Source organism: Clytia hemisphaerica, unplaced genomic scaffold, assembly GCF_902728285.1.
Source record: "Clytia hemisphaerica strain Z4C2 unplaced genomic scaffold, Clytia hemisphaerica genome assembly, whole genome shotgun sequence".
NCBI lineage: Eukaryota > Metazoa > Cnidaria > Hydrozoa > Leptothecata > Clytiidae > Clytia > Clytia hemisphaerica.
In genome coordinates, this window is record NW_027104206.1 from 408,383 (window position 1) to 421,058 (window position 12,676).

The window sequence follows — 12,676 nt, forward strand, 5'->3', positions numbered from 1 at the left end:
GCAATACCCTTGTAAAGATTCCACCAGTTTGTGAGCACGAATTTGTGAATAGACGTTCATGAAATCTGTTAAGAAGAAATAGAAAGAAAAATGTTTTTTCAGAATTTCATTGAGAAAAAAATCTATGATCTATAACTATGGTAGTGTGGTCGTGTTACAAAAATACAGGCTGTTTGTAGGAAAAAAATAAGATCTAGCTGAAACTTTCTCCAGACCTTCTCTATAGGATGGATATACCTCAGGAAAAATTCCCCTAAAATCCCACTGGTGGAACATCCCTTTTTTGGGACATTTCTATTTTCCCCAGGCAAAATCCTAAGGGCGAGATTTTTTGAACATTTCAAACTTATTTCCAGGCAATATCATGTATACCATTCGAAAGCTCTCGAAAAACTATATAGAAGACTTTTAAACGGTTATAGCAGATTTCCCTACCTAACTCGAGATATTTCAAGCGCAAGTTCCACTTTTCGCCACACTTTGGTCAAAATTGACCATAAATAGCATCTTCTGCGTGAATTATCTTGAGTTAGGTAATGAAATCGGCTATACCCGTTTAAAAGTCTTCTATATAGTTTTTCGAGAGCTTTCGAATGGTATACTTGAAAATATCTAAAAATGAGTTTGAAATTTTCAAAAAATTTCGCCCTTAGGGTTTTGCCTGGGAAAAAAAGAAATGTCCCAAAAAAGGGATGTTCCACCAGTGGGATTTTAGGGGAATTTTTCCTGAGGTATAACCATCCTATAGAGAAGGTCTGGAGAAAGTTTCAGCTAGATCATATTGTTTTCCCGTAAATTATGCTGAACGACCCAACTATGGCTTGAAATTCGTCAAACATATATTTCACTAGCAAAGGGGAGGAGGCGTACGGGATAACGAACACCATAATACCGATGCATGTTTCATCATTATTTTCTTTCTCGACACCGACAACTAAAAATTGCTAAAATCCATACTGTGGATGATAGCAATACTCCAAAAAAATTAACAATATAATATTAAAAATTTAATACCAGTGCTTTTCTTATGTGAAGTAAACCAGTTTGCAATCGTTGCCAATTCATTCATGTTGCGTTCTAGAAAAGAGAGACATTTATCATGCAAAAATTAATTTGAAGCCGAAAAACGGTGTAACTAAATACATTAAAGGAAGAAAATTTGGCGGATTTGGTCAAAATTCGGCAAATTAAGTTCCTGCCAAATTTAATGTTTTCCGTCATTCCCCCAAATGTGTGCTATTTCAGGCTTTAAAACAGATTTTTCCATTTTCAATGGCGTTTTTGGACAAAAATGCCCTTCGTCCGCCAAATTAAATTCCCGCCAATATTTCTTCTTTTAATTTATTCAAGCTGACAGTTTTCATTCCCTAGCTAGAGAAAGCCAAAAATGTTTAAGAAACTTTCCATAGCTGTAAATAAAAGTAACTTTCTCTGAAGCAGTTTCTGATGAAAGATGACAGCAGAAGAGAAAAGAAACAGCGAAAAAGTAAATACCTGAAAAATGTTCAATTTGAGTTTCTTCCTCTGAAATTTGACTGACTGCATCTGAAAAAGACAGAAATTTTTTGCTAAAGTCAAACACTCGCAGCTTGAATATCTAAACATGAGGTTTGTAAAAGAAAATACCTGTACAGAGATTTGAAAGAAAGGGACCAAACTTTTGAAACCGCCGGAGAAAATGTATGCAAATAAACCTGCGCATACCTGCATTTTCCGCCATGGCGTTCAAAATATCTTGAATGGTAACGGGCGGAACTGCTTTACTGTTTCGTTTAAGTAGTGTTAAGAATTCTTTCTCCAGTGATTCTTTGCCAGACTCGTTTAGTGATCTCTGTGAGTCAAAAATGAAAACGAATAAGTTCTTGTGTATACGACGTCCAGGGAGGGAGCTCCAAAATAGTTTGCAGAGGGGTATGAACCCCTCCCTAGCTTTATTTCACCCCCCTTTTTACATAAAATCTATTTCGAAGGAAACTTGCTCTATGCGCTACCAAAAAGTGATCAAAGAGTACAAAATGTATACAGTTACAAGCCAACAGTTTCAAAATATGAAAATATAACTAGCTGTATTATTAACATGATACACTTATGATCATTTGTATATGATTAAGTTGACCAAAATTTCCAACCCCCCTTTCTTATTTGACCCCCCTACATTCCAATTCCCCCAGATTTTTAGGCAAATCTTAGTACCCCCCTAAGAGGGCCCCCAAAAAATTTGTCATACCCCTATTGAAAAGGGGGGTGCATAAGAAAAACAAATTCTCGCAATACACTTTTTCAGTAACTTAAAGTGTTTCATGCACGATGATCCAGCTCTTTTATAAATCGGCTAAATAGGATAACCAGTTAAATATCATCACAGCTTAAAGGAAGCCCAGCAAAAAATATTATAGACTCGGATCTGTTCCAAAATGATCAAGTCTTCCTAATATAAAAACCGTAAGAATAACATTTACCAGAACAGAAAGCTCAATGCTGTCAGGATTGTTCTTTTCGAAGAAAGAGATTGCATGGTCGATCTTCTCCATGCTCTCCAGATACTCTGTCAAATGTCCTGTTGGCCTGAAAATGAGAGCAAAATAATATCACAATGATTACTTTAGAATTTCAAAACAATTGAGTCTCCATAACTTGAACACCCACTGGGAGCGCAAATTTACTCGATTTATGGAAGTTCTGACAGGCATCGTTGTCTTAATAATGAGCAAAAATTTAGATATCTTAAGGTCTATTCCTGCCGGAAAATAAAAAATAAAAATATTTTAAGGTCTTCCAAAAGAAATTAAGTAAAGTTTGAAACATTCCTTCTGAAAGGGATAAAAAGTCCATTTCGAGCATTTCTAAGCAATTTATCGCTTAAAAATTATTTTACTTTTTTAAACTAAAAAAAAACTTGGATCTTTTCTCAGAGGGTTGTAACTTCTACTCCAAAAGAGATATTATATGAAATATCGGCGGGTTTCAAAGTCTCAGAAAAATATGTAATAAAAGATTGGCTTCATTGATATACATGCCCAGTAAAAAATATCTTCTTTTTTCTTCTTCATCTTTGATCTTCATTTAAAAAATTCAAAAAAAGTTTACATCAAGCCGCTCAAGATTATCTTTCAAAGGAGCCATTACTTTTCATTATATCTTTTATCCCATCAAGAGCAACAATGTTTCAAAAAGTAAGGACTGTCATTTTTTGAACAGATTTTAAATAAATGCATTTAAGAAGATAACGAAAGTACGAAAGAGGAAAATAGGCTTACCCTTCTTCGATGATTGGTTTAAGGTTCGACGAAACAGAGTGGAAACTCAAAACATCGTCCAGTAATACCAAAGTCTTGTCAACATCTTATTGTGGCAATGATGGATTGGTCAAGGGCAATGAAGAAGCTATTCTAGAATCTCTAATAAAAAACTATATCTACTTTCGTCTCCCAAAACAAACTTGTGGAACCCCCATCCACACTAGACAAAAACTAATGAAATTAATTTTTTTCATCCGATTACAGCTTCCACCATTTTCTAACGAGAAATCGAAAAAAGGAGCTTTATTCTGCTCCAAAGCCCGATCAGGGCCCACATCATGATATGGAAGGTGGAAGGGCCAGAAATATAGTGACTAAGGACCGTGGTAGACTGACTTTGCACAGAAACCAAGCTTTGAACCGTGATATTTTAAATATACCATTTCATTTGAGAAAAAAATTGAGAGGGCAATGGCACCCCTGCTCCCCGTAGCGTGGCCCTGCCCTTGCAATTATTAAATTGAGGTAAAGGATACTGTCTTGTCTCCGTTGCAAATCAGTTGTTTCTTTGTGAACAGGTAAAATGGTGTCTTCTAACTTACATAATCGTTCTTCGAATGATGACAAAATGTTCAACTATGGAACATAAGAAGATGAAGAAAGTATTAAAGTTCACCTTAAGGAAAAATACCAAATAAAACACCCGGGAAGCCTTAACATGGCACTTTCGATATCAATAGCTCAGGTTTTGAATCATTCAAAATAATGAACAACAAGAAGCCCGTTGGGCGTAAAGGCCCAGCGAAAAGTAACGTGTTGAAATCAAGCGTACAAAACAGCAAATGTATGACCCCGTTGACATGGATCAAAGTGAAGACAGGAAAAATTTTTTCAAAATAACCGCGGTACTTCTCATTGGTTATACGCTTGAAATTTTATTGAATGGTCCCCTACCAACCGGGACTACACAGGCGAATAAGGCTCATCCGGTTGAATACTCTCCTCGGGTACCTAATAGCTGGGGTGTTTTGGAATAAGCGGGGGGGGGGGGGAGGTTGGAAAAAATCTCAAAACTTAATAGGTGGGGGGGGGGGGTTGGAATAGAAATGTCTGTGGGGGAAAACTTTTGAAAAGGAGGCTACATGTTTTTTTATAAGCATATGTTTTTTGGGAAACAAGCTCAGTTATGCTTAGAGATATTTTAGACTCAGGCTTGAAGTATGTTTATCATATGCTTATTTTTCCAAAAAATTCGAGTTTCCAATTTTTCCAAAATCTGTCATTGCTATACATGAGGATAGGGAAATAAGTAATGACACTAAGATTTGTCATTACGTTTTGCAATAGAAAAAGAATTTTCACTTACACACCTCAAAAGCAAGCTCAGTAATATGCTTGTAATATGCTTATTTTTTAGACAAATTTAGGTCTTGGTATGCTTATAAACGTTATGCTTATAAAAAAACATGTAATACAGCAGATTTAGGACAAAAGAGGGAACTATTAAAAACATTTTCGCAAAGATCAATAAGCGGGGGGGGGGGTTGGAATAAGAATGTCCTGGGTAGAAAATTATTTTCGAAAAATTTATTTGCGGGGTGGGGGCAGCTATTAGGTACCCAAGAGTACGAGTATCAAAAATCGTGAATTTTTTTACCCAATTTTTGCCTTTACATTTTTGCCTGTAACGTCAGTCTTTGGCCAATAAAATATTTTACCAGGCCTTATTAGCAGCGGACCCCCCTCGCGAAAATGTCTTCAGCTACATTCAACTTTCCAATAAAATTCTAGCCTGGGTATCCAGACTCAAAATTTCAGAAAAAAAAAACAATACAAAGTTTCTAAAGTTTCGGTGTAACTAAAAAAGTTGGGTACAGTTTGTTTGATACTGCCTGTGAGTGAACCCTTCTTGTTGACAGACTATCAAAACATCAGGCACATTTTATAAAGGCTACTTTCCAGCAGCCATTTTGTTTAGAAATGCACCTGTGTTTTCATTTTCATTTGTTTATCTTTTTTCACAAGGTCAGCTTTTTCCATAAATTATGCGCACCCATAGAAAAACTGGAAAAATATAAAAAAATCTCGCAAATATTCTGCTTAGTGAGTGGGCGCTTTTTAACGAATAAGGTGCACTCACCTGCAATCACATATGCAGGGAGAAATATCCCTGCAGGCATGTTAGTTGGACCAGACTGTAAACCAGAAAAATAATCTTAAAAAAACTAGACGGTGAAATAGTTTACGGTCTGCATATCCAGGCTAATAAAATTAATGTGGTTAATGTTTGAATTAACAATTAATGTGACAGATCCAGAAATGACCATTTTCACTGTTCACGCATTGCAACCATGAAAAATGTTCCAATCTAGTTCAAATTTACCCATGAGCTGCATTTAAGTGTTTATTAACAGATTCCAGAATCAGTTTATATACTTTAAATAATTATGTGATTGATGTGAGTCGAGTTTGAAACCGACCGACCGTTTTAATGCGACAGATCCAGAAATGACCATTTTATTTAATGTGTGGAATCATGAAAAAATTCCCAATCTTGTTAGTTTCCATTAACATGTTCCATAATCAGCTTATTTGAAATAATTCTGTGTCGAGTTTGAAAAATCAAGCCACCGCACCTTTCGTCAAACGAGACAGATCCAGAAAAAATAATTTTCACGCACGCGTAGCATCATGGAAAAGTTCCAATCTTGTTCCAATTTACACATGAGCTCCATTTTAGTGTCCATTACCAAATTCCAGAATCAGTTTACTTGAAATAATTATGTGTTGGGTTTGAAAATCATACCACGTCCCACCACTGTTGTACTGACCGTTGTTAACACCGACAGATTCAGAAGTGACTTTTTTCTTCTGTAGCATCAAGAAAAAAGTTCCAATCTTATTCAAATTTACACATGAGCTGCATTTCAGTTTATTTATTTCTATATATCAGTCAGAAGCCATTTTTTCCTAAAAATAAAGTCTTTTTGAAAACAAGAAACTAAAAATGAAAGTGATTTAAGGTAGAATTTCACTCACAAAACTTTATGAAAACTTGAGCAAAGACTATAAGATATGGCAGAATGTTGAAAAAGGTTTATAAAGAAAAACCTTTACAAAATTTCTTTGGTTTTAAAATCTCTTGACCACTAAAAGCAAAGAAAATGTTCAAGAAAGTATGAATCAACCTCCTCGCTTCGACCGCCATCTTGTTTTGTTTTGAAAATTGTTTTGAAGGAGCGCGGAATCAGAAAATATATCTTTTATAGCCAGTATCCAACTTTAGCAAGCTTTTCCCTATCCAGACGGCAAAATGTGTGGTACTGGTTTTAAGCGCCGTTTCTACCAAAACGGACGGACAGATACACGTACACACGTACGAACAGAACGTTGCAAATGAAAGGCCCACTCGCTTAGCGCTGGGCCAACAAGTGATACTTTTATGGACCTACCCGGTTATGCATTTAAGCAAATATAATTGATATCTACGTGAGCATGACCGTTAAACAATCATTCAGAACACAAATAGTGACGATCTATTAAAATCAGTCGTTTGTTTTTTATAAAAAAAACGTTTAGAAACCAAAATTTCATGCTCTTGAAATATTCTTTCATATTCAAGACTTCGTGAGCAAAAAAAACATCTATCTCATCAAAAAATTGAGTAATTTGGCCAAGAACATTGATGTATGCTTATTTAGTGATTCTTATAGATAAAGATGCGCTTTTGAGATGAAAAATTCTTTTTTTACAAATATCTGCTTGAGCCATCTTTTGCCTACTTTCATGCAAAAAATCTGAAAAAAGTAATGATCCAATATTTCACAAAGTCCCTTTTTTTAGGCCCAAATTTGCCCAAAAACATTTTTTTTCAAAAATCGGGCTCCGTCACATTCGAGAGTTTATAGTTATGCATCTTTGTGCGAAAAGCATAAAGAATGAAAGAGCTAATACCTAAGTAATTGATAAGGTGCTTATAAAAAATATCGAATTTGGCCAGTTTTTCTATAAAAGCACGCTAAGCAACCAAAATTTCATGTCTAAACACACATATTCTTCAAAAAGTAAGCCCTCAAGAGCTAAAAAAAACATCTTTCTCATAAAAAAATGAGTAATTTGACTAAGAACATTGATGTATGCTTATTAATAGTGATTCTTATAGATAAACATGTGTTTTTTGAGCCAAGAAAATTTTTTTGCAAAAATCTGCTTGAGCCATCTTTTACCTATGATGGTACCCTACTTTCATGCAAAAAATCAGAAAAAATTAATGATCCAATTTTTCACAAAGTCCAAAACCCCCGTTTTTTAGCCGTTTTTTGGCCCAAATTTGCCCAAAAAATGTTTTTTTCGAAAATCGGGCTCCGTCACATTTTGGCCAACACCATTTTGCACCTTTGTACCAAAAATCAAAAGATTCCTATGATTCAATCCTGAGAAAAGTTGGTAACAGACGAACGAACGAACGAACGGACGAACAAACACAAGTTAATTTATAGGACCTTTACCGGGGTAGGTCCAAAAAGTCCTTCTAAATGTCTACTGTTGCCATCTACATCAATTAATTATAATAAGGCCTGGATCACCTTTATCCATTATCCAATGAGTGTAAAAAGAAAAACTAATTTTTAGTCATCAATAAAAATCTTGAAAAATTTAATTTTGCCCTGAACTGATTGTTACAAGGGTGTACACCTTTTTAATATTGGAGAAGTCTAATTGAAGGGAAAGACAGGTCTGTTTTTTTTCCTTTTTTTAAATATTTAATAAGGCGAAAAGTAAATTTAGCAAATGTTGTCTAGATTCACGTAGTACCTTACCATGTTATTGGTGAGCTGGTCACTCTTCTGTAAGCTTTCTTGTAGCCATTGAATATTGGCTTTCTCCTAAAGGTTGAAATGAATTGAAAAGATACAGGTTACTCTATGTTCATTGACCACATGGATTCGATATCTCAACCTTTTTTTGTTCAGATAAGCATACACTTATCCTCCCTAATTCGAACTCAAACGGTGAATCTAATTAGTTCTAAATTCGAACAGAATTCGAATTAAAGAAAACAAAGGATCCTCCTTGACGGGGACTGGGGATTAGTTCGAAATATAGAAAGATTCGAATAATGGAAGTTCGAATTAACAAGAGTCCACAGTAAATGTAAACGAGACTCTATACATCATACTGATCTTAACTGTCTTTTCTAATAAAAATAGGTATAAAAAGATAGAAGGACGCGATGGACCTAAAACGATGGGTAAAGAACGTTCCATTTTATGTTCGTTTTATTGGAACGTTCCATTTTACTTGTATTCAAAGTCGCTTGTGATTACAAATGTTAGGTTTTAGATCGCTAGATGAACACCCTGTGTATGTAGACCAATGTAGTATAATCTCGCATGGCTAGAAGTGAATCTCCTTGGTAGGATTCGAGGCCTCTAGATCCTACCAAAGTTGCGCGGCCTTGAGCGGCCCGAGTGGTTTTTATACAAATTCCTGATTGTAAAGTGAAATTTTTCTCTAGATTTCAAAAATATATCAATCGAAAACAAAGAAGCCGTTAAATTCAATCCGTCATCAAAAATACGGCGCGAGTTTATACTTCATTGATCTAGACCTCGCAACGAAATGAAAACATAACCTTACATCTTCCAATTTGGCTTCGATCTCTTGTTTCTTGATATGAATGTCCTCCATTGTAAACTGAAAAATAGACACATAAAAATATGAAACCACTTAACCGCGCTGAATTTATAGGAACTAACACGTTAAAGGGATGACAAGCTTTTTTTGGATGTGTTCACTGATTTTTCGTAAAATCAACGGTTTTCGACACCATCTTTGAAAGTCCGTCCTTTATTTCATCGAATATTTTTACAGGATACACATCTTGTCAAAGATTCTGACACAATTTCTGGCGAAGTATAATCATAATAGTATCGAAGTACAAAAAGATGGAAAAAAACAAGTACGGAAATTTTGAATTACTATTTAAATGGCCGTTCCCAGCATTGTTCTTTTGTTTCAGGACTTTAGCTTGCTTTTTGAAAAATGCATAATTAATCTAAATAAAACATAAGTGTTGAAGTCCATACAGTCACTCTATTGTCATGTCCTCTGACCAGCCAAAACAATCGTTGGAAAGCCAGCGGATCCGGCAAGACAACGTTAAAGCAAAGCAAAGCCGTTTGCGGGCATTTTCTCTACTCTTTTGTGCTTAAATGTAGGGAGAGGTGGTGGAATAAGCAGGGATTGGTACTCTGGGAGAAAATCCATAAAATGGGGAGGGGGTCAATATTAAGTGATTTTGGGGCGATTTCCCCCAAAATCCCTAGGAAAATGAATGTATTGGCATTTTGTCAAGAAAATTTTATAAAATGGGGAGGGGGGTCATTATAAAATGCTATTGGGGTGATTTTTTTTCGATTCTTTCCATTGAACTATGAATCCATGTGAGTCCTTTGAACTAAATTGCAACTAGGACTGACTGACTGGACAGAGACAGTGAATCAAGAGAAATCCATCTCCGTTAAACTCAAGATTATTAACTTTTGTGAAACGGTGCAATATAAAAAAGAACATATCGATGGCCGAAGCCATTAACTTTAAAGGAAATATTATCGATTCTGTCAAAGGCCCCCCCCCCAGCGGTTTGCGTGAATGCGTGAATCGGCTTTTTTGGTTGCGTGAATGCATGAAAATCGAAAAAAACTTGCGTGAATGCGTGAATTGAAAAAACTTGCGTGAATGTGAAAATCCATATTTTTATTGCGTGAATGCGTGAATCTGCCCTGTTTTTTGCGTGAACGCGTGAATTTTTCCTTTTCACAGTTTGTAGAAAACCCCAACGTGCGCACCTATCCCAAATTCAAGGGATGTCAGGTAAAGGCGCACAAAAAAAATCAGCAACTTTCAAATTCTCTATTTTATAAAACGATTCATGATTTAGATGCGCTTTCTAGCAATCTAGACACCTTAAATTTCCAGATTTTTTCGCTCGGGCCAAACATGTATTGGCCCTCAAATCTTAAATAACTCTAATTTGCCCCCTTGAAAGTGTTTGTTTAAAAGACAAAACCATGGTTATGCATGATGAGTGATCTAGGGTCAGGGCCAGAGCCACTGGGGCAGGAGGCGGCCATGACTTCACCACGTTTTTGCAAATAAAAAGTAACTTATTTCAAAGAAATTTTTACCCATGATGTAGACTTTCGATAACCTAATTTTTTGGCAAAATTAGTCTGAAATGGAGTCGTATTCAAGCACATCAGAGGGTTAAAATAGAAATTTTCTCCTGTCGGCACAAAACATGGTTGCGCCTCCTTAGTCACTATGTTTTCGGCCCCTCCACGTTAGGAAATTGATTCGCGAGCCCTTATTAAAACCTTTCTTTTTAATTTTTTTTGATCGCTTATCTGCTAAAGAGAGCATTTTTAGCCAAACGCGAGTGACAGAAATGCAAAAATTTCCTCTCTGCGTAAACCATGGTCGCGCCTCCTTACTCCTGAGCTAAGCATCATGGTGTCATACTCGAGTTTGTTTGACCTGTTTTTGATAACGTTTAAGCTATTTTTTGTACAAAAATTCACCTGCGGCGCATATCTTTTCACTTACTATCGCGATACGTTAACTGCAGAAGCTTCACCTTCTCCAAACGATCGTGACAAGTTAGAAGAATCAAATATTTTGCGTGATGGCATGTGATTAAAGTTGAAAAATTACGTAACGCTTTTTATTTGGGGGCTTCTTATGACGCTACCAAACACGGTGTTTTATAGTCAGGTCTACAGGAAAAAATCACTAAGTTAAGTTTTTCTCAAGTGCATGACCAGATCCGGTCGAATAATATCTCGAGTACAGCCTTGTCATACTTTTTTATGCAAATCGAACATTTTACTCCATAATGGCGGAGATTACGTAAATTACGTAACTTAGGGAAATGTGCAAGACCTCTATTTTTGACATTTTCCCCGATTTTTTCCGAAAATTTCCCCGATTTCCCAAAGAAATTGGGTTTGCGTCAAAATCTGTGAGAAATAGAAAATAACTTTTTAAAATCTTATTTCTATAGTCTTCCATATTAGGTGGATACTTTACTTTGTAGCAATTTCTCAGTGTGTATTAATGCTATAAAAAGCAATACACCGTTGGAAAGATATTTCCAAGGAGAATTATCTACAATAAACTAAAGATTTTTGCAAAATTATTGCAGAATGAAAAAGAAATATGAAGATAAAAGAAATGAAGATTTACTTAAAAAATTATGACATCAGTCAGACCTATTTGAATTTTTAACCTTGCTGATTTCAAATCGGGGCTCAGATTTTTCGTTTCTTATCACTTTTGCTGTTTTTGGTCATTTTTTGGTCGTTTTCGGCCTACTTCAAACTTTAGTTACAAAATTTACAGAAATCAAACTTTTTCACATCAATTTCTTTGAACGATTCTTTTTTCCTTTTTTCCTTTTTAAGCGAGAATCGAAAACAAACCTTAAAGGGGGACTGGGCAAATATGTGATGTGATAAATGGACAAAAAAATGTGTGATAGATATGATTAAAATGAGACGATTTTTCTTGATTATCGCTAAATATAGATGAAATAATTTATAACTTATTTTTAAACAAATTTTCTCTGTTATTATTGTTAAAAACTTCAATAACATAATAGTTTAACACACTTTTCCATAAGAACATAAATGGCTCAAAAACAATGAACGTTGTAAGAACATTTTTACGACTTTGCAGAAAACGGCTTTCCAGGACCATGAAACTTTAGATAATATTACACGAAAATGTTAGAAAATATCTTAATAATAAGAACACTTATTTGTAGGCTTGAACCCAAAATTGTAAAATCATTCGAATTCCTAAAATAAACTTGTGACATTTTTATAGGACCGACTTTGTAAAGTAAGCCATACAGTTTTGTTGATATGAAATTTGATAAATATTCCGTTTATTATTATTTTGATTACCCCCTGGATAAACAGTAATGTCTTTGTTTTTGTATTTTTTCCCTGGAGAGGCGGTTTTATTCGCGTGATTACTCAAAATAATAAACGAAAGAAGACTTTTTCATTAAAAGAATGAAAGGTGAAATGGAAGGAGGGAAAAAATATGTTGATGTCGTCAAAACTTTATACATACTTTTTATTTTAGTTTGAAAGTCATATCTTTTTGTTGTTAGCTTGAAATAAGTACTGGAAGACGGGAACCGTCTAGTAAAGTACTAAAGTTAAAGTTAAGATTTTGAGATACATAGCTATTATACCTTTATTAGGAGTAACCTGAGGCAAACGGATTTTTTGCCAATATCTAAAGAAAATAATTTACGACTGATGGAAAATTGATAAAAAATCTTCCTTTAATCATTGTTAATTTAAAGGGACATAACAGTACTTGCGAAATTTGTAAACAAACTGTATGCAGCAGATACAAAATCA

The 12,676-nt window shown here is 35.0% G+C and overlaps 1 protein-coding gene across 1 annotated transcript in view; it reads right to left on the reverse strand.

Annotated features, from left to right (window-relative positions):
• LOC136815344 (exocyst complex component 7-like) overlaps positions 1 to 12,676 on the reverse strand; it is a 42,067-nt gene that overhangs the window by 27,499 nt on the left and 1,892 nt on the right. Inside the window, exons 2-10 of the mRNA XM_067071785.1 lie at positions 8,880 to 8,936; positions 8,060 to 8,125; positions 3,776 to 3,875; positions 3,258 to 3,342; positions 2,460 to 2,565; positions 1,705 to 1,831; positions 1,495 to 1,545; positions 1,015 to 1,077; positions 8 to 65 (exon numbers count right to left, since the gene is read on the reverse strand). Coding sequence (XP_066927886.1) covers positions 8 to 65; positions 1,015 to 1,077; positions 1,495 to 1,545; positions 1,705 to 1,831; positions 2,460 to 2,565; positions 3,258 to 3,342; positions 3,776 to 3,875; positions 8,060 to 8,125; positions 8,880 to 8,930 — 707 coding nt within the window. The 5' untranslated portion in view covers positions 8,931 to 8,936. The remainder of the gene's footprint in view (positions 1 to 7; positions 66 to 1,014; positions 1,078 to 1,494; positions 1,546 to 1,704; positions 1,832 to 2,459; positions 2,566 to 3,257; positions 3,343 to 3,775; positions 3,876 to 8,059; positions 8,126 to 8,879; positions 8,937 to 12,676) is intronic.